This window comes from Lissotriton helveticus, chromosome 7 (genome assembly GCF_964261635.1).
Source record: "Lissotriton helveticus chromosome 7, aLisHel1.1, whole genome shotgun sequence".
In the NCBI taxonomy this organism is placed as follows: Eukaryota; Metazoa; Chordata; class Amphibia; order Caudata; family Salamandridae; genus Lissotriton; species Lissotriton helveticus.
In genome coordinates, this window is record NC_136068.1 from 1,406,521,642 (window position 1) to 1,406,544,953 (window position 23,312).

The 23,312-nt window shown below is 42.8% G+C and overlaps 1 protein-coding gene across 1 annotated transcript in view; it reads left to right on the forward strand.

Moving 5' to 3' along the window:
* Positions 1-23,312, forward strand: part of SHISA6 (shisa family member 6) — a 1,259,921-nt gene that overhangs the window by 289,238 nt on the left and 947,371 nt on the right. Inside the window, exon 3 of the mRNA XM_078654720.1 lies at positions 3,984-4,079. Within this exon, the coding sequence (XP_078510846.1) occupies positions 3,984-4,079 (96 nt within the window). The remainder of the gene's footprint in view (positions 1-3,983; positions 4,080-23,312) is intronic.

Here is a 23,312-nt window from a genome sequence, read left to right on the forward strand (position 1 = left end):
TGGTTTGGGAGCCAGTTGAGCATATGAACGGCTCCTCATCTTGATCTGATAGTTTTAGCTGCTGTCAGATGATGAGCATTGGATTATCTGAATGGCTTACCAGGAATGTTGGGTGTGGTCAAAGGTTGTAACAGCTGGGGGACTTTGTTGTGGAGGGCTTTGTGCACAATACCTAGTGCCTTGACCTGCACCCACTGCTCCACAAGGAGCCAGTGAAGTTCAGCCTGTGCCCTTTTTTCTGACTGATGCCTTGGGGTGTTCAGGAGGAAGGGGGTGCTGCATTTAGAATTGCTTGCATCCTTTTAAATACATACGGGTGAGATCCGAAATACAGAGAGTTCACTTAGGCTAGATGTGACTTTATCAGGGCCTGTATGATGAGCCTTCTTAAGGGAAGGGGGGGGGAGATCTAATACCTTCCTAAGCATTCTAAGAATGACGTAGCAGCTTGCTGCAAGATTTTTGGCTTGTCAGTCCATAGTGAGGGTGTTATCAAGCCAGACGCCAGGACTTCCAGTCTTAGATTGGCAGCTTTACAGCTGTTCCCCGGATAAAAATGTGTAACATCTGTAAACACATGCGAAGTCTACTTCCTGAGGCCTGGCAGAAAATTCACTAAATGCCTTAGTTTTATTTTTTATCAATCTATTTCTTTTTAACCACAGAGAATATACTTTCCTGATGAAACCTTTTTTCCCATGCACCCTATATGTGATGTTTGAGCACATTCCCCCTGCTCTAAACATACGAGCACCTGCATTAGTTTTAAGAATCCAATAAAGTTAAATACAATTAGCCACATTTATTTTGCATTACAAACCCAAACTACCGATTTCATCCATTTTCTAACCATTATTTAAGAGTTACTGATGTAAAAAGTCCGACACGTTGGCATACTTTTATATCGGAGTAAATGGATTTCCAACGAAAAATCTCGAATCTGTGACTCAGAGTGTCCTATTTTAAGAGACTTACATTTGTTATACCTGCAGTGGTGTAAAATCATTTGGGATTCCGGTTAACGTGTGTGTAGCATTAATGAGCAGGGAATTGGTGATTTTCGTGTGGTCTGCTTCAGTTTTCAGGAATCTCACCAGACACACAACTTACTAGGAATGTGTATGCAGTCCTAATGCACTCACACTCTGGGTATCTTCCTAAAAATCTGTCAATTTAAGTCGAAAATTACAAGCTTCCCAATATTTGGGCAGGTAATGGACCATCTGGTAAAAGCTGTTACCACACTGTGTGATATCTACTGAGTGTGGTATTACCTCCACATATTAATATTGCACCTTATACTGGGGTACGATATGGAATACTGTAATTTTTCCAGCACAAATTCTACCTGGTGAAATGTGTGCGGACAAAGTGCAGTATGACACAAGTCGTACTCCAGATTCGGGTGCAAACCTGTGGAAAGATAGACTATGTTGGAATGATCCATCTAACTTGGGACCTTAACCATGTTTCTGTGCAAACAAAACCCACTGGACGCCAAAATAAGATACACCAATGTACCTTGTATCACCTTGATTGCTGGTCTAACCACATTTTAATCGCGATCTCACCCCGAAAAGTGTCTCTTTTGTCCATGCTTGTGCGACGTGATTGGGCAAGCACCACGTCTCGCAGGCAGCATCAGGTAAAACAAATATTTTGTGTTTTAAGTGTGCTGTTGAGCTATGCACGCAGGTTTTTAACAGTCTGTGCTTTCTCTAATTATGGCCTGTCTTGTTCGCAGTTTACACGCCTATGTACCTGTCTCTGTGGACTAACTGCTCTGTGGAACTGCTTTTGCTATGTAATTCTGTATTGTAAATGAAAGTGTATTCGTGAGATATGTCGCTGATGGTGTTTTGTCAACAGTTCAGTGACAAGCTGCAGGCCTCAAGCCTGTTGCTAATGAACGTCCTCAGTCTGTCTTGTTTCTGATATTTTCACCTGTCCAATTTTCAAAAGTACCTTTACCGTGCATTTTTAAAGCATGTAACTCAGCTTTGTCTTCTATCTTGTACTTCACTAGTCCGTTCAATTACAACGTAGCTCTCTCTGTCACATTTGTCAGATACCTGTTTAGGGAGTGGTGGGTGAAATCACCATGTTAAGTCGAATAGATTTTCCCATAATTGATGATGATTAATTAACTAATGTCATGTGCGTGATTTTTTAAAAAGATAATTCTAGTATGAGACTGCTGCATTCCTTTTAAAACCCCAAATAAATTACATATACATGTTTACCTTACTGCTTTAGTTGATATTGTAGTCATGATTTATATGATGAAAATATTCAGAAAGCCTTTTTTCCTGCATCAAAAGTTTAGGAGTGAAAACAACACAAATTGTAATGCATCAAAACGGCATAGTGAATTTAAATGCTCTTCACAGACCAAGCACATGAAAGCATTTCTGGAGATGCGCTCTGTACATGCATAATGCAGGGAAAATGGCAGATTCAGCCCTCTGTTCGAATTGCATTCATTATTCTTTAACAGGTTCTATAGCAGAGAGAGGGATGAGAGCGCTTTAAATAATAACAGCGAATCGATGGCCATATATCACACGCGTTTACAGTCGTAGAGTCGAAAGATTTCATAGGTGTACTTCGAGGCACATACTATCTTGTGCAGACCTGAAGAAGGATATGTTTAGGAGATGCCACTGTGGGGTGAATGAGTGAATCTCCAAACATTAAAGGCACTCTCTATGGCAGATCAGTGCGCAATGGCTCCTTCAGAGGTGTCTCTCAATGTTTGCGCTCTTTAGCCAAACACAGGTTACTACCATGATAAAAAAGGACATAAGGGAAAAATGTAGACCATCAACGAACGACAAGCACCCAAAAGCCTGCCTTATGCTCTGTTCCTCCTAGAGCATCACATGCTAAATACACAATATTATATTGAAATTTCTCTTCCATTCAATAGTTTAGATCCACTCACTCATAAAATTATCCAATTTTCAGTTTTGATGTATTTGTACCTAAAAAAATAGAACAGCCTTTTATTGGGACAAAATGGCCTCTCACTGCGCAGCTAACTCTATCAGCCTGTTGTTGTAAGGTGCCTCTGTGCCCTAATGATCAATCGAGGCGCTAGATAGTCTGACTCTGGTCTCTCGAAGTTTTATCTTTTTAATTGCATTCAACGGAATTAAAGTATTTGAATGACTGGCTGACTCTTGTGATAAATTATCTCATCAATCTGCCAGAATAGCCCATAATTGTGATAGAAAATACAATACCACAAGGCACCAACCTCCTACACTAGAAGGAACTCCTGGCCAAGGTATTCTTTACGATGCAAGGAACTTATCTGTCCTCACTTCTGTTTTCACCACCATTGAAGCAAAGTGAAGCTAACCTATTCAACAACTAGCACCCACTGGAACCAGGTGTAAAAGTGATAAAGTTAAAAAATATTACCCTAAATAGGTCTTCTACAATAATGGCAAAAAATATATAATCAGGCAATTCTTGAACATTCGCCCTTTCCCTATTTGCATTTAATAAGTGTCTCTGTCACAGCACACATTATAGGTGAACATTGGTGAACAGAAATGTTCACCTATAATAACAGAGGTGTGGCGCAGCGGCCAGGTCGCCTGACTCTCGACCCCAGAGTTCACGGTTCGATCCCCGGCTCTGGTGGAAAGTTAGCCCAGCACCATGTGACTCTGGGCAATAGCTTGCTTAATCTTCCTAAGGTCCCCCAGCGCCCGGACACCTCCGTCGGAAGTAGCTGTGCGCTTTACAAATGCTGGCATTTACATTTAAACACGTTTTCACTGGCAATCTGCCTGTGATAAGATTGCTAATCATACAGAACACTGCTACATATGTTCTAACAGAGCAGCTGAAGAGCCCTTTCTCAATGAAATACCCTAGACCTTGTTTTCCATACAACTTTACCACATTTCACCGCATGGGAAAGCGACTGTTATTTGGATCCTTCTGATAAACGAATGTGCCTTTTCCACCAGGACACTACGGCAAGGATATGTATCGAGGCGGAGGACCGGATCTGCATAACTTCATCTCTTCTGGATTTGTCACACTGGGAAGAGGACATCAGAAGGGTACAGTGCACAACATTTCCTTCTCCTAAGTATGGTTGCTGTCTGAACGGATGTGTGTGAGGTTTCTCGCGAGTGCTCTTGGAGGCTTGGCTCAGACGCTGAGCTCGGAGTGCAGCCAGTGGCAGTGTGATATGATATTGTTCGACAGAAAGCCTGCTGCCGATCGAAAAGTGTTACTAACCACCGGTGTGGCGTGGCTCCTGACTTGGCAGGCAAATAGAACAAACATGATGTGGTCTGCTTGACAATCCTTATGCTGTGTTTTACGTACTGTATAGCCTTTGTGCAGACTCTTAATTCCATGAACTGGTTGAAGTTTCAAATGTTTTATGGCAAGCCTTTATTGCTGCTTCACAGATGGTTATCAAATAGAGACACAACGTGTCGCTGCTCATGAAACGGATAGAGGTGTATAGGGGAGAGAGAGAAGGAATTGTGTGGTTTCACTGGCTGGCGGACTGAGAAGCAAACAGTCAGGTATATTGATGTGATAGATACATATTAACAAGTATACGAAAGAGGCAGAGCCATAGAGATGGGCACACAGATAAAAGAAACAGAAAAATGGATAGATGTACACACAGACTGATGGATGGAAGAAAGGAATGGCCCGGCAGATCAATATACATACCGATGGAGACAGATAGATAGATAGATAGATAGATAGATAGATAGATAGATAGATAGATAGATAGATAGATAGATAGATAGATAGATAGATAGATAGATAGATATGAAATAAAGAGATGCACAGCAAGTTTATACATAAAAGCAGCGACCCTCACAGGTATACAAACACATATCCGTTGATTAATGAATGTAACTTCTTAGGAAATGTGGTAAAATGTGATTAACATTCATAAAGGTAGCAAACGTGGGCAGCGGGTAGTTTTTTTCTAGATGTCAGCATGTGTGAAATGGATAAAACGCAAAGCTTCTCTGGTGCAACCTTGTAGTGGGCACACATTTGCGTCTAAGGTGAAGTCATGCTACGTGCTTTGATCGTCGATATTTTACGCACCCCAGAAAATTCAGCTGATAGTTTGTCTGGTGATATTGTTTCGACCCAAAATGTCTAGGCCAGCTTTTACTTCGTGTTTTAGTGCCTTTCTCCATTTTTCATTGGAGTTGGAGGTGTTCACCTATCTACACAGTCAGTGCACATTCTGTCTACATCACAAGAAATGCTTGTTAGGATCAGACTCTCCAGATCACTAAAGGTCACATTTTTCTAAAAACGTAACTAGATACAGAAAAATGTAGCCGCGCTGACATGAGTTCCACAGCAGTTGCTATACAATAGGGCTGACGTATACTGTGCGCTTTCTTCCTGGTCAAGGGCAAGCGATAACAACGGTGAAGGTCAAGTGAGAGGAACATCTGAAACACTTAGAAGCCCAGCTTCCCAGTACATGATCTGAAAATCAATTGTTGGCTTGTGCATGCTCTGCGTGTAGCAATAAAAGGCCGGTATACTTGCAAGCGGTAAGCATTGCCTCCGCCATTCTAGGTTTACATTTCTTGCTTTGTTTTCATTATGGTGAAAGGAGAAAATAATGAGGATGGGTGTACTTGTTATTTTGTTATTTGTATTGGTAAAGCAGTGTGAACATTCGTTTTCTGGTTCCAATGCATGGTAACTGAGCTTTCTGTGTGGGAGTCTGACCACGAAGGCCGCTCTCAGAAAGCATGGGTATCTTTAGAGGGAGACCGCTTTCCTTCTTGAAAGCCTGTTATTCATGGTAGTAAGCAGTATTGTCTCCTGTCATCTGTAATATAACAAATGATTGTGCATCTAGAATTCAGATGCCACCATATCTTGAAATAGCACAAGATGGCTGGTCCGCGCTGGAAGTCAGGTACTCTGCAGAGGGATGAGAGAGAGTACCCTGCACCCAGTTTTCCCATTGATACTTGCTGGGTAGGGACAATAATGAGGAATTTTAAATTCCTATGAGGTCTACTGTACCACATGTAATCACGTACAGAGGCGGGTAAAGCATGAGCCCGCTTCTCATGCTCTTAGATATATTTGAAGGGTAATACTTGCGTATGTGTCACTGTATCAGGCATGGATGTCCAGTTTTGGTCCACAAGATCTGAAGCAGCACCAGACTTTTATGAAAGATATTAACTATACCAATGATGCCCAGCACAATTCACTGCCTGTAAATTAGCCCCATGTGAACATCATGAAAATCTGGCAAGGATATAGTGTTTGTGGCCCAGTGTTGGACTCACTTGGTGTACACAATTACACTTGCCTATCACTGTGCTTGCTGAAAGACGGCCATCATTACATTTTCAGTCACCTGGACACATTCTTCCACTATTAAACCGCCCATAATGCAAAGCTTGGCAGTAAAAGCGCCACTCTTCACTGCAGGTGCATACTACGGGGAGAGGCTCATTCAACATGGGAGGTGTCCCATGCAAATGAGTCCCATTTCTTGCCATTATTGTCAACAGACGCAGGAGGAAAAACACAGAGAATAAGAGTACAATATTGATGTTTTTGGAAGATTTATTCAAGACCCATGGAGGGGCTGGTAGGGTTCAAGCGGAACCTTGCACACCTTAGAGAAGGCATTCAGAGGTCCACCATCAACTGGTGTTGAGGGACTACAACTAATTTAAACTCAGTGCTATATTAGAATTCTACACAGAAACAAAGGCACCAGGCAGTAAATTGGCCCACTTCGGAGGTGAGATTTCACATATTTTATAATCTGATTTCGCCCAAATATCATAATTTATTTAGTTATTTGAAGAGTTTTATATAGCACTAGCTAGACCCAGTGGTATCAGAGCGCTTTAACTTGAGGACAGGTGAGTTACAAGTTACAGAGAAACAGAAAATTAGTGGAGGGTCCGAGGGGAAAAATTATTATAGACCTACTAGTACCTAGTCCCCCAACTAATCACTAAAACACATGGAAGGTACTATAGGTCTGAAGAAAACAAAGGGAGAGAAGAGTAAATAGCAAATCTCTCTATGGGACCTAATAGTGTCCTCTTTTCATACCCAGAACACACAGTTGATCTGAAGAAAGACAAGAAAGAAGAGAAGATACAGAAAAAGGATACCCATCAGCCCACTCATAAGTGGAATCTCGTCATCTGGGTATGTGTTGGTAAATGGTGTCCTCTAGGATCTGCCTTGGAATAAACCCATAGGACTGCCTAGTGATGGACCCAGAACATTACACTAACAGATGACAGTAAATGAGCGGGAGGGGCTAAGTGTGCAGTGCTCAAAGAAAAAGAAGAAAAAGGAAAATGATCCAAGTGATTCTAAAAATACCTACAGTGATGTCATAAAACACTTTATTGGGACTGACCATCAAAGTGGTATGGTTAAAAACAGTGTGCTGATAGCATGTAAAAAATTGCTACCCACCAGTGTTGTTTAATCGGTCAACATGTTTCAGCCAACAACGGCTTTCGTCAGGACCTCTATGGTGCTACTGCAACACTTACTTAAGTGATGTGAAGTGGAATCTACACCCACTTTCCAAAATGAAAATGGTGTATCTTCTCCTGCATAGACAAAGTACAAAAAGAAAAAAACAGAGACACAGACAAAAGATGTCAACAGAACAAGTTCAAAGGCTTCAAGTTCATGTTTCTGTGGTCTTTATGATGTGGCTATGAACACTAGTAAGAAACTCACCCTTATTGTGGGGAGAGAAAACCTCACCTCACCTGGCCACTGCTCAGGATAAAAGGAGGCCACGCACTGGAAACAAACAAAACACTTTTAAAATTTATAACCAGTGCTGGAAGTAACAAGATAAGAAAAAAAGAGAGAAACTGGATTCAAATCACATAAATGAGAGACACACATGGTAAGACAAACTGGCCAGAATGGTTTCTTATAACATCAGGAGAGTATGCCCCAAAAACACTACTGACTGCACTTGCTTACACAAACCTGTAAACCTATAGAGTAAAAAAGGGCACAGGTAGCCAGCTGCAGCTGCAAATTAAGGCGCCTACTCCTGTGATCTCAAAATAGTTCTTTTAGACCAGAAAAATCCTTCTGACTAACCCACAGCTACTGACCTCTCCGTCGTTGCCTCGGAGCGAAGACTGAGCCGAGGGGGAGGCGATGATTGATGGTCAGACGCGGTGTTAAATACACACTGCGGCGGACCTGCGAGGAAAACTCTCTTCTCGCATTGTATGATTGGTTGTCGGCCTCCTCAGGAATAGGCCAATAGAAAATGGGCTCGCAGTCAGCCAGAAGAAACATACACGGACAAACACGGCCGCTTTGACAGGCGGACCCGTGAGACGTACCTCGCTGACAGCACGAGGACTGTACATTAGTGTATCGATATATTTATATATATATTCACCTGAGTCTCAAGCAGAACCCACACATGGCAGCTGTCCACAGCGCCACTAAAAACGCCACTAAAAGACGCTGGCGGACCTACAAGGAAACTATCAACTCGGACGCCGCTGAAGGCCCGCGCATTGGTTGCAGCGGAGCCAATCAGCGGTGTCCAAAAGTCGTCACACTCGCGTTATGGAGGCAGCCCGGCCTCGCATGGTGTCAAGCAGCAGGCATGTAGTAAAGAAAGTGGGGCATCTGCCTAATCCAGATGGCTTGCGAACATCATGAAAAGCATCAAAAGTATCCAAAAACACCGAGTAGATAGCGAAAAACTCGGTGTGTATTGCTCGTAGAGGCATTGCTAGGAGGTCGCGCATTGGTTCTGGCTTGGCCAATCAGCAACGTCCGTCTGTCTTCTTCCAGATGGAAGATATTCTTAGCACAGACCCGCGTGAACACTGTGCCCAGCCTGTCTAGATATTTAAAAAAAGATATTTATTGCAGATATTTATTTAGAACAGAGGATGGAGAATGAAGGGCGAACCCAACCCAGTGACGATGTAACAATCACTGGAGGCTCCCATGTTAACTGAGGCAAAACCCGGCAAACACTGTCTTGCAAGGGAAGAGCACTAGTATCGGTGGACTTGATCTCTGTGAATCTAAATTGTATACTAACAGTGAGTAATTCAATGGACTGTACGTTCAATTCATGATGGCAAATAATCTTGACTCCTCTGAAGTCAGGTGGGCAGACCCAACATATTAGTGAACTGGGTTGGGTTCGCCCTTCATTCTCTATCCTCTGTTCTAAATAGACAGGCTGGGCACAGTGTTCACGCGGGTCTGTGCTAAGAATATCTTCCGTCTGGAAGAAGACAGACGGACGTTGCTGATTGGCCAAGCCAGAACCAATGCGCGACCTCCTAGCAATGCCTCTACGAGCAATACACACCGAGTTTTTCGCTATCTACTCGGTGTTTTTGGATACTTTTGATGCTTTTCATGATGTTCGCAAGCCATCTGGATTAGGCAGATGCCCCACTTTCTTTACTACATGCCTGCTGCTTGACACCATGCGAGGCCGGGCTGCCTCCATAACGCGAGTGTGACGACTTTTGGACACCGCTGATTGGCTCCGCTGCAACCAATGCGCGGGCCTTCAGCGGCGTCCGAGTTGATAGTTTCCTTGTAGGTCCGCCAGCGTCTTTTAGTGGCGTTTTTAGTGGCGCTGTGGACAGCTGCCATGTGTGGGTTCTGCTTGAGACTCAGGTGAATATATATATAAATATATCGATACACTAATGTACAGTCCTCGTGCTGTCAGCGAGGTACGTCTTAAGGGTTCCGCCTGTCAAAGCGGCCGTGTTTGTCCGTGTATGTTTCTTCTGGCTGACTGCGAGCCCATTTTCTATTGGCCTATTCCTGAGGAGGCCGACAACCAATCATACAATGCGAGAAGAGAGTTTTCCTCGCAGGTCCGCCGCAGTGTGTATTTAACACCGCGTCTGACCATCAATCATCGCCTCCCCCTCGGCTCAGTCTTCGCTCCGAGGCAACGACGGAGAGGTCAGTAGCTGTGGGTTAGTCAGAAGGATTTTTCTGGTCTAAAAGAACTATTTTGAGATCACAGGAGTAGGCGCCTTAATTTGCAGCTGCAGCCGGCTACCTGTGCCCTTTTTTACTCTATAGGTTTACAGGTTTGTGTAAGCAAGTGCAGTCAGTAGTGTTTTTGGGGCATACTCTCCTGATGTTATAAGAAACCATTCTGGCCAGTTTGTCTTACCATGTGTGTCTCTCATTTATGTGATTTGAATCCAGTTTCTCTCTTTTTTTCTTATCTTGTTACTTCCAGCACTGGTTATAAATTTTAAAAGTGTTTTGTTTGTTTCCAGTGCGTGGCCTCCTTTTATCCTGAGCAGTGGCCAGGTGAGGTGAGGTTTTCTCTCCCCACAATAAGGGTGAGTTTCTTACTAGTGTTCATAGCCACATCATAAAGACCACAGAAACATGAACTTGAAGCCTTTGAACTTGTTCTGTTGACATCTTTTGTCTGTGTCTCTGTTTTTTTCTTTTTGTACTTTGTCTATGCAGGAGAAGATACACCATTTTCATTTTGGAAAGTGGGTGTAGATTCCACTTCACATCACTTAAGTAAGTGTTGCAGTAGCACCATAGAGGTCCTGACGAAAGCCGTTGTTGGCTGAAACATGTTGACCGATTAAACAACACTGGTGGGTAGCAATTTTTTACATGCTATCAGCACACTGTTTTTAACCATACCACTTTGATGGTCAGTCCCAATAAAGTGTTTTATGACATCACTGTAGGTATTTTTAGAATCACTTGGATCATTTTCCTTTTTCTTCTTTTTCTTTGAGCACTGCACACTTAGCCCCTCCCGCTCATTTACTGTCATCTGTTGGTGTAATGTTCTGGGTCCATCACTAGGCAGTCCTATGGGTTTATTCCAAGGCAGATCCTAGAGGACACCATTTACCAACACATACCCAGATAACGAGATTCCACTTATGAGTGGGCTGATGGGTATCCTTTTTCTGTATCTTCTCTTCTTTCTTGTCTTTCTTCAGATCAACTGTGTGTTCTGGGTATGAAAAGAGGACACTATTAGGTCCCATAGAGAGATTTGCTATTTACTCTTCTCTCCCTTTGTTTTCTTCAGACCTATAGTACCTTCCATGTGTTTTAGTGAGTTACAAGTTACATCAGTTACAGGGTTACACAGTACAACAACATATAAAAGATAATGTTACACGGTCGGAGGGAGTGGCAGGAAAGGAGACACAGCAGTGAGAGGCAGAGAACAGTGCCCCATGACCGGCTGGGTAGGTGACGGATGGGGGGGTGAACCAAAGACGATCTCCTCTATAGCTGTCAAGGCAGTTTCACCGGGCATCAGCCATATTGCTTGGTCTCCACGGTCGGGATAATAATCACAGTTCCTCTGAAGATTTCAAGTTTAAACACTGGAGTTTGGAGAGATGAGAACCACAGTCCGATCTAACCCCAGGAGTATAAAGGGTCCAAAAATGGGGTAGCTTCCAGGGATTATAGCCAAAAAGGCAATCCCTAGCAGGGGCATTCTGGCCAGAGCTGATAATCTGTCAGATATCTTGAAGACATAAAGAATGAGAAGATTGTGCTCAGTCATTGTCAAATTAGTGAAAGTGATTGTTTTAGAGCTGCTCTATAAATCACTGTCCAGTGCATTTTACTCCTCTGCAGAAGGGCTGTCACTCCACTGCTCCAAAGCTACAGGCGCAAATTTGAACTCACCTATGCTCCCACTGACTTCGGCTGTCTCGTGGAGTATGAAGAGTAGGGGCCAGGTCAGAAGCACAGTGCTTTAATTGTTAGTCTTGGTGGCCATCTTAAGTTCAGGCACTGGATGGGGTCTTGTGTATCAGGTCCCTGCAGGGCGCGATATTGCTATGCATTGTGAGGGAGCAGGGTTTCTTTTCTAAATCTCATCACAGGTTAGCTCACATTCTCAACAGGGCATAGATGCTGGAGAAGTAGAGCGAGGAAAACAGAGGCCTGGGTTTGAGGCCGGCTTGCTCGTAGGCCCAAGCGATTGACTGTGCAGAGGGAGCCAGCAGATCGCTAAAGCTGCTGCTTGATTATTTCCTATCCATCATCCAGGCTTAATGGGCTGGGGCCTTCACATTTCGACCGGACGTGCAGGGGGAAGCTGCAGAGAGGGTGCAAGTGGGTGTCTTTGGCACCGTGCGGTTGACTCCGCATTAATATTTATTGTTGTTATTCAATGTTCCCCCATGTTGGTTCACTTCACAGCACTTCCCTGTGAGTGTTTGCCTCCTGATTGTGCAGTCCTCAGAACAGATCCAGCAGTGTAGACAAACGCAGGTCAGGTTCGCAGACCCCTCCCCTGCCAGCCGCACTCGTACCTCTCAATGGGTGTAGGCAGTCGTAGTCAGAACTGGGTGTTTCCCCCACCGGAGGGCCTGCCGGCAAGTCTGTTAGTTGTGAAGAGGGCAAGCGGTGATGAGAGCCTCATCTGCTGAAAGATTGTGGTTCGACAACATCATGGGTCGATTCTCTCGGCCTCCAGGCACCGTCCTGCAGCTCCTCGGGTGCCATCTTAGTTTACTCGTCTACAGGGACGGCGCAATTCAGTTTTCAGTCAGGCAGGTTCGAAGAGAGGAATTGCTTAGTTTTATGTAAGCTGCCTGCATTCCGATTGCAGAAAATTGGTTTTCCAATGGGAATTAAGCGTGGAAATGCACCGCTCTGGAAACTGGTGTGTGGGTTGTCAATGGAGCTTCAGCTCCAAGCGGCCATTACGGTCATCATCATTGACGAAAAAAGCAATTCTGCTCACTGGGGTGGACAGTATTTCTGTGTGCAATTAATGGCCTTGCCTTAACTTGTGTTCAGCCAAAGATAAATTGGTTAAAAGTATATTTCTTAAATTAGGATCAGCAATTTCAAGTATTGGTGAGTCCCGAACTTTGGAGTTGGTGGGAACCACCAGAGATCTTAAGTTTCTTGCTGTGTATTGCATGTGGTCAGAGTGGATGAGCATGTGATCTAGGCAAGTAATTTGGTAGGGTGATCTTGATCCAATGTTAATTCAATGAATCAAGTACTGAGGTAATATGTTCATAATGACCATTAACTAGATTGAGAGGGCTAGATGAATTTACATTGAGAGGGGCAGATGAATTTAATGAATTGCCTTCCCATAGTCAAATCTTGATCAAATCAGAGTCTAAATCAATTCCTTATGATCTTCTTTAGTAGGAATGGTTTGATCCCCCTAATAAGTCTGAGTTCATCAATTATATTTCTTGCCATGAGATTGATCTGTTTGTGAAGACTAAGGGGCATATGTATCAAGCCCTTTTCCCATTCGCAAATGGGCTGATTCTCATAATCTGCACGTTTTAGAACGGGAAAAGGCCTTTTGGGATGTGTCATTCCAAAAGGGCATCCCAAATTAGAGAATTGCAATTTTTGCGATTCTCTATTTTGCAATTGCATTCAAGGAATTGCAAAGTGTGATTCCTTAAATGCAATGTAGGAAGCACAGAAAAATTACGACTTGGCCTTAAGGAATAGCAAATTACCACCAACTTCAAGTTGGTGGTAATTTGCGATTTCATTGAAAAATGCACTTTTGTGCATTATTCAAAGTGCCATGTGACGCAAATACATGCCCTTATGGCATGTATGTGCACAACATGTGCACACATACATATTTCAGGGGTGCAACAGGGTGTCGTTTTGGCACCCTCGCAACCTTGAAATTGCATTCTCAATTTGCGATCCTCTAATTGGTAATTGCAAATTGAGAATGTCTTCCCATTCATTCCTATAGGCCTCCTAGCCCATAGGAATGAATCGGAAGGTATTCCTTATTTGCGAATCACAATTTGCGATTCGCAAATAAGGAATATGTAGGATTCGCAAAATATTTAGCGAATCCTTCATACATTGCATTTTACGATTCTCTAATTGCGATTCTCTAAAAATCGCAATTTGAGAATCGCAAAAGCCTTTTTTGATACATATGTCCCTATGTCTATTGAACCAAGAAGACCCCGCTCCATTTGGACAACTTCCTAAATAAGGGATAGAGCAGAAATGGTTCACTCCTCATTGCCCATGTGACAGGCTCAATGAAACCTGATAGAAACCTGAAATGTTTTATGTTTTAGGAAGCCTACAGAAGGTGCCGAATTTATGATCAGCTTATTCAAGTTACAGAGATAAATAATCAAAGTCTCCAAGGCAGACTGTAAACTTTCTCCGACAGTCAATCAAAGTGTCTCATAAAAAATGAGACCAGCAGTCTAATAGCAGTCAGTTTGCCATCCATTGAATTCTACATAGGTTGGTGTTCCTGTAAAAGTTGCTATTAGTATAGTGCATTTCAGGGGTTGAGAGACATGATGGACATTGTCAGAATGTTATATGATAACTTTCATAGATGGAGTCTTGGTGCATTTAAGATATATTGATATGTGTGTGCCAGATTCAAAACTTTGTGAAGCATAGTGTGGACATATAGATTTTAATGAATCCTTTCCACTCACCCCATGCGCTCCGTTCGGCTGAATCAATCTGTTCAGATTATAGTCATGTAAAAAGAGGTCTTATCAGGATTCTAAATGTATGAGGTGTTGTGATAGCTGAAGAGCCTGTCTTCTAAAAGTTTTTCATAAGTGTTGCACATTGTGGATGACTACTCTAAAATAAGATGTTCCCAATAAGAAAAGGTAGACTGGAATAAAGACTAAAAATTAGTTAATTAAGCCATTGTGTCACAATCTCTTAAATGACCTATTGCTCGGACATGAATTTACCTTAAAGAAATGAAAAGACAAGAGGCGTTTGGCAAAACAGGAACACATTGGTGAAATTAAACACAGCGGCCAGGAGAGTCTCGACAGAATGCGTCTGAGGAAATTCTCTTGGTGTACAATATTTTGGCTAGTTTTATGCACATCTTTTGAAGTACCATAAACAGATTTCTGCATTCTTAAAAGTCATTACAGTCATAAATTAACAAGGTTGGGCATCTGTTAAACACATGGAGAGCTCAGGGAGAGTCAGTGTGGGCCTGTGTGTAGGAGTCCAGATGGCCGGCATGAGGAACGCATGATCACTACTTGTGGTGTGTACGTGTGCCCTAATTGGCTGAGTGTTTTTATCTACATGTGGCATCAAGCTTTGTGGTATTTTCTGGGAAGGCGAGCCAAATGTGTTTCATTGGGACCAGTTGCCATGGACCTGTTTGCCGTGCAACTATCTATTTGTATGATGAATCAAGATATTACCTGGGCTTGCATTTATCTTTGGGTTAAGAGAGACTCTACCTGGGACATGTTATTCGATAGGTGTGGGTGCGGGTTGCAGGGACTGTCTGACCACGTACCTGTGACTCTGGGTTTATGGGGAGGTCACCATGGGTAAACCTGACAGCAATGGTATGAGTTTAATGGAACTCCTAAAAACAATATGGCAGTCACTGGTGTCATTTTTGTCAACATTCTCAATAGCTTGTGTACAGTTGTCATAGCATACACTGTTATTGTTTTTACTACTATTAATATAGTTATGCATTCCTTGATTTTATTTATTTTTTTATTTTGAAAGTTTTATATAGTGCGAACAAGATCTTTGCAGATATCTGAGCACTTTACAAAGAATGGGTACGAACAGGAGAGTGAATAACAGTCCATTAGGCATAGCGTAGTTATAGGTAATAAATGGGGTGGGGTAGGTACATGAGGGAGCATAGTCAAACAGAAACATCAATAATGCTAATAGTTCAAATAAGTGGGAGCATAGACAATCAGGTGAGTCGCTAATACAAGTAATACAAATTAGCAAAGGAATCGAACAAGTAGTACAGATCGGTGCAGAGTCTTTAAGAATCCACAGTGATAGTTCAAGTATATTTAGCCATGAGGATAGCTTTTACTTCTTTTTTAAAAAGTGTCGTGGAGGAGATGAGCCTGGTTTCAGGAGGGAGTGAGTTCCAGATCCTGGGTGCCATTCTTGAGAAGGAGCGTTTATAAGTTTTTTCCTTCCGGAATCTTCGAGGCTTTAGCAGAAGATTGTTTGTGCCTCTAGTGTTTCTTGAGCCACCAGAAATTGTCAGCTTCTGAGCGAGGTATCCGGGGGAGCTCAGGTGTATAGCCTTGTGCGTCATGCAGGCGATCTTCATATGTATTCTGGCTTCAAAAGGCAGCCAGTTCAGGGCTTTCAAGTCAGGGGAAATGTGTGAGTGTTTTTTTGACCCAATGATGAGTCTCGCTGCAGCGTTTAGAGAAGCTCTGAGGGGTGCAGTAGTAGTTAGGGGGAGACCGCAGTGGGCGATGCTGCCATATTCTATTCGAGGGATGACTAGTGCTTGTACTGCAGTTTGGAAGTCTTTGGCAGGGAGGAAGGGTTTAAGTTTCCTCAGGGTATTGATTTGGTAGTTCGCTGCCTTAGTTGCCTTGCTGATATGTTGCTGCATGTTGAGATTGGTGTCAAGTGTTATGCCTAAAGATTTTGCTGAGTCCACGATGGTGGGTTGAACATTGAGTGCAGTTAGGTGTTTAAGCCAAATTTGAGTGGTAGAGATCTTCGCGGGAGGTGAGATCAAAAGGAACTCTGTTTTCAGAGCATTGAGTTTGAGATGATTATCGGCAAGCCAGGATTGGGTGTTTCTGATCGTTGAATTCAGGAGCAAAATGTCTTTGGGGGATTGTAATTTGAGATATAGTTGGGTGTCATCGGCGTACATGTGAAAATGTACATTGGATGCTTGTAGCAAGGTGGTGAGAGGCTCCATGACTAGGTTGAACAAAGTTGGGGATAGGGAGGATCCTTGGGGGACGCCTAACGATACAGGTACAGGCAAGTACATCAAGTTGTTACTCTTGAATTTCTGCGCCCTGTTGTGTAGAAAGGAAGTGAACCACTTGAGAACAGTCCCAGATAGGCCCATTCTTGTGTTTAGCAGTTCGAGTAGATTCTCATGTTTGACGGTGTCGAATGCAGAAGAGAGATCAAGAAGGATGAGGAGGCAAGTACCGTTTTGATCTAGGATTTGAAGGGCGTCGTCAATTATGTGAGTCTTAGCAGTTTCTGTACTGTGTCCTGCTCGGAAGCCTGATTGATGGGGGTTGAGGAGATCAAACTGATTAATGTGTTTAGTCAATTGTAGTTGATCATGACATATATTGACATCACTTTTACTGGTAACAACATTGTCATTTGCACATGGATTATGGCATGCATTGACATTGCTACTGCCAGTATCAGTGCTGTTGTGCAGGCATAGTTTATTACATACATTTGCACTGTATTTATGAGCATTGCCTTTGTCATATAGACGCAGGTTATAGCATACGTTGACATTGCTTTTATTGGTATTGTTGTTGTGCGGCCTGCACACATCATGTTATTTACTGACATCGTATTTAACCATTCCAACAAGCCTTTGCTTTTACTGTTTGAATACTATACACCAGCATGGAAGGTGGTCTCGAAGTCCAGATTTTCGTATGGGAAATATAACCAGGTATGTTAAATAATATGATTGCTAAATCTTTTCATAATCCCCTTGAAAGGCTACATGCACATTTTCGATCTTAGAGCATTCTATAAACATAGAATGCAGTAATGAGGACTGTGAAAATGTGTGCTTGCTTAATAAGGATTTACGCTGATTCATTGGCCAGCTGTGTGACAATGAAACATAATCTTTGATTAACATAAAATGACTGTTCAGCCATGTAGACTATTCCACTACCAAATAAACAGGATCAGCATGTGAGGGATCTTAAGGGATTACATACTTATAAAGTGCAATGTATAGCATCCTAGATTGAATATATGTTTTACTAATATTCATTTCATTGACAAGATTTTGTTGCCTCATGAAGCTTTACGGAGGTTTGAGAGGCTGAAAGAAAATTTTGAATGGCAACAGTCAAGCTGACATAATGAAGAACAATATCCGGGATTTATAGTGACCCTATGATACCTAAAGTCACAAGTGTACTAAATATGTAGCTCCCATAGTTTAGAACAATTAAAGGGCAGTGGTAAACTACCATACTGCCTTAAGAGCTGCACAGACCAATGAGGGACAGGTGCCACTTAGCACACAGACCCTCTCCTGCTTTGAGCTCCCATCGTGCCTCATCAAAGCCCAACCGTTCTGTCCCTTCCTTCTGCCTTTACCACCACCTGGCAGTGTACCTGACACCTTATACCCTGTACGGTCGCGTTAACCCACCTCTACTGTGCATGTTACCATTCCTCTCTCTGTCCTCGATAACAACACAACACCACACCTAACATTGATAAAATAGATGGTATATCGTTCTTAATAATCTCCTGCTGCATAGGGTTTTAGTTTCACTACACTTAATGCAATTAGGTAAAACAAATGTTTGGCCTCTTACCTGGGCTGAAATTATAAAATGTAAGCCTACTACTCATATATTGAAAATACCTCATTCAATCAGGCTAGTTGGCCTAAATAAAAATGTCAAAGGGATCTAGGTAATGCGTTCATCTGTATCATTAAATTGTCTCTTGAATGGTAGCCATTCAAACACTTGTCCGATAGGGTTGTATCAAAATTGGAAAACAATTCTGGGCGGAGAACCAGGAATTCAGTTAAAGCTTTGACTTTGAGAATCATAAGGAAATGTTGTAAAGTTCAGAGACCCTCTTGTCATTTCAGTTTTAAAATGTGTTACTAAACATGTAATAAAAGTGATGAATTACTATTTCATGAAATTAGCATTTTTTACATGCACTTTTGTTCTGTAAATGTGTATTAAACATGTCATGAAGTTTTGATAAGTCAATATTATATATTTGTCTTGATATGTGGTTTACTAATACACTGCTTCTAACTGGTTGGTCTTGCAAGCAACTCAGATGGCCATTTCATCACGCTTCATTGGCGCTTTTCCCATGATAGCTTGATAAATTTGTGGACTAATGGTTTGTATTTGTGCCTGAACTGCTGGTACTGCTGTGAGAGCAGGTCTGGAGCTCGGAGCACATATCAAAATGTGCCAGTCTCCTATGTATGACAACAGTGTAATTTAACATTTCCACTACATCAGAAGGTGCTAAGGTGTCAGAATGTGGAATGGGCATGTAACCAGCCAAGACTGGTCATGTAGTCCCTTTATTGCTCAGGGCCTCTTAAACTGTAATTCCTGTGCTTCTGTTGCAATTGATCAGCAAACCAATTCTGGTGTTCCTGGTAAGTCAAAGGGATTTCCAAGTCTTGGAAAAACCTATAATGTGCTGCTGTATAAGCTTTAAAGTGGTCTGTGGCAGTCTCTGTAGGCTCAAACTTCACTGATGAGTAACATTTCTCAAAGGCATACACCGCATATGCAGCTATTATAAAAGTAACTGCTCCCCCGCATCGAGGACACCTCCTGACTTGAGGTACTGACTAACTGCTTCTCTGTAGTTAGCTCCTATCGCAATAGGAGCCACCACGGGGAACGGATTTATTTAAAAAGGAAATCATTGAATTAGAAAACCCACAGAATGGGGAATAATCTTATAAGAGTCAAGCTTGATAGACCTACGAAAATAGGAGCTCTCTTATCCCCAATAAAAGGTAACCATGATTACTATAGACATCTCCATAATGACGTAATAGTGGTTCACATGTGTGTGAATGTTCAAAGAACTACTCAAGGCATAAACATAAGATATCATCTCTATGTTAGGTGCCAACTCAGCTCATTTTCTTCATCAGGTGCGATGAAGCATCTTCTTGGAGCAGTCAAGACTGTCTCCGGCAGTATCTTGTGTGATAATCTAGATGAAGGACCTCTCTTGACAAGTGGTCAAGTAGCAGTCCTTTTATAATTTTTTCAAAGATTGGAATTTCTGGCATAAGATCAGGAATTTATGACATAGACTATTAACAATCAAGGTGTGTGGCTCAGACATGTCCTGGTAAACATATGAGGTGATCCATTTGGACATCACTGTTTCGACTATTTGTCTGTATTTGCTCTTAATTGGATTTGACATTGTGATAGTAAAACACATTTCCGCGACCGATGACATGTGTTTTATCTATGTCATAGTCTGAATAACTTGACACTTGCACAGTTCATAGATAAAATCAGACAACATCTGCAACAATGGCAGACATGACAATGATTTTGCAGAAATAGAGAAGATAGGAGCTCAGTTTGCTTAAAATTGAGTTGTGCCTTATGGATATGTTACTTCAGAAACACTCTTATGTGGATCCCGAAGTAATTTAATTTCCGTTGTTTGTAAATTAATTAAGATTAAGTGTGCTGTCACAGAGGTCAGAATTCAAGTTGTCTTTGATAATGGATACAGAACTGGAAACATTGCATTATGCTACTGTGGTCAAGGCACATTTCCAGAGGCAAATTTATCTCAATGTGAAATAGCTGAATGAATAGGTTTTTTATTTCAATCTTGAATGTTTCTTAGGCTGTAATTATCATGATGTGCAGAGGCAAATTCTATATTCTAGGTGCACTTCCTGAGAAGGGTTGATAAGTAGTTTTAACTTGCGTCAGTGCAGGTGTCTCAAGAAGAAGAGTTTCTGATCTTGTTAGTTGTTGTAGAGATCTAAAGTTTTCTATTCAGTTATTTTGGTGTTCCTTCATGAAGGTTTTTGAGTAATGCCTACCAGTATCTTTGTACTCCCAAATACAGTGGATAGCCAGTTTAAAATGATGAGGATGGAATAGAGATGGTGGCACTTCTAGAATACAAAGATTAGTCTAACAGATGTGTGTAGTGTTTCCTTCAGAGGTTACAGGTATAATTTAGAAATCTCTATTAGTCAAGAATGTCCTCGGTCTAGCCTTTCTAGAACTGGGGCTTGGGCAGCATGTTTGAAGTTGCACTCTGGTATGAAGTGTTTGATACCTTTCAGTAGCTTGAGTGGGAAATGAGCCCCCTTTACCAGGTTGTCAATATGTTGTTGTAGGTGTAGGTGTTTGTCCAGGGTGAATCCCAGGGATTTTGCAGAGTGGAAACATTTGGGGTACAATTAAGGATTGAATTCTCCCTAAGCCTATTTGACACTGAGAACCCGCTGTTGGCTGGTGAGATGAGCAAAAATTATTTCTTACTATTGTTTAGATTCAGGTGGTAAAGTGACCGAATGTCACTGAGAATTTGGGATATTGTACCAATGACTTCCGTTGATTATATTTTGGGATAAGGTTGTACATCAGTGTAGAATTGGTAAATACTATTACTGTGTTTCATGAGGAGAGACAACTGTTTCCATGTAGATGTTGAGTAGTATTGGCAAGAATATTGAACATTGTGGAATTTCTTGGTGTAGATTAGGTGCATTGGAGACGGAAATGGCAATTTTGATACAATGACTTTAGTTCTCTTAGAATGACGAGACTCATCGAAGGACTGCACCCTTCATGCCCACTCTTTCTTCAAGTATTTTAAGAAGCGAGCTGTATGTCACTTTATTAATGGCTGCAGAGAGATCTAAAAGAACGATCAGGCATGAGTTTTCTCTCTCCAGAGGATTGAAAGCATCATTCATGAATGTCGAAGTTGTGGTTTTGTTGCTTCACAGCTCAGGGCGATGAAGTCAGCCTCATGGCGGGGTGAGAGTTGCCGCCCTGGCCAAGTAGTTGGGCATTCCGGAAGAGAACCACACACAGAACTACGTGCTTTTTATTCACACCCCTATGCTGGCCTGGCATATGCCCAGTCATCCCACTCCGCTCAGGCTTACAGGAGGGGATGTCACAAGTACATTTCCACGATCTCCCCCACTGGGTGGGGTGACATGGTTACGCCCACTATCCACTACACTCCAAACACCTGCAGTGTTGTCAACATGGATATGTGTGTGGTCTGCATAATGCAGTTTGGCCAGCACATCCATGCCACACTTGGCATTGTGTACATTCTCATTCATGGGTCAGTTGCCTCCTTCGCACATGCCTGGTTCCCACCCCTCCCCACATTCTGCTATTGTGTGGCTGAAGTGCCATGCTGTTGATAGCTCATGTACATGGCTAGTCCTGGTTACCACAGTAAGTTGTGCTGTCATGTCTGGTGGGTGGGCATGTTGTTTGGCATGTTGCATGTGAGTTTGTAACGTGTGCATTCCCAACATTGTGAGTTGCATGATTGTGGAGTTGTGGTGTGTGGTGTGTTCGTTTGGTACTTACCAAGGGTCAGCGCATCTCCGGAGGTGCCATCCTGGAAGCTCCGGATGATGATGGACTGTCGCAGATGTAGGAGTCATGCACACTGCCTGGGTAGTTGGCAACGACATTGGTGAAGAGTCCATGGTGGTTACACTATTGCCTTCACATTGATGGAATGCATCTGCTTTCTGTAGCGGTTATTGTGTGCAGTGTTGGCAGGGGGCACAAGTAGGACATGTGTGCAGTCAATTGCTCCTAACACCTGCGGGAAGCCAGCTATGGCATATAAGCCTTCCTTGATCTCCAGGTGCTCCTGCTAAGTGTGGGGGTAGTTTAGGTACTGGGGTACCAAGCTGATGATGGCATCCAGGACACGTGTGAGAAACTTTGACAGGGCCGGCTGTGAGAATCCTCCGACTCTGGCAATTGTTGGTTGGAAGGTACCAGAGGCCAAGAGATACAGCATAGCCAGCAACTTGTCTGCGGAGGGATGTTGGTTGTCCGCTGTGTTGGTACCGTCAGCCTGTGGGCAATGATGGTCAAGATACGGAGGACGGTTGTACTTCTGAGCCTGTGGTGGGCAATGGCATCCTCTGGTGTTAGGTCTGTGAGGCTGGTGTGTTTTCTGAAGGTCCGCTGTCTTTGTCTGCGCTGACTCTGTGGTAGTCCGGGGAAGTGCGAGGGAGGTGCGGGGGGTATTGCGGGCCTGGGTATTGTGGCGGTGGGTGTTGCAGCCCTGTTGGGGCTCCGAGCTGCATGATCAGTAGCTCCATGGCATCTGTTGTTCTTCAGGTGTGGCTCTGGGCTGGGCTCCCTTTTCTGGTGCAGGTTGTCGTATGACTTTACACCAGGTAGGAGCAGGTGTTGATTCCCTGCTGCTAACGCACCTCATCGCCTGTTTTGGAATCTTATCGCCGATCTGGCTGTTCGTTGAGAAGGCTGCTGAGTGGTATTGTCGCTGCTTTTTGAACGGGACGCCTACTCTGCCTCTCATTAGCGTTAGTTGCCGGGGTCATCTGTAGCGATGTTTTTTTAGGTTGCTATCGCAAGTATACTGGCAATATGGGCTGTTAGCACTGGCTTGTGAATAGGGCGATACATTTATAGTCAATTTGGCTGCAGTAAAGTGCCGATAATTCGGCGATAAGTCCTTGACAGTATACCCCAATGTGTGAGGTGGAGAGAAAGGTT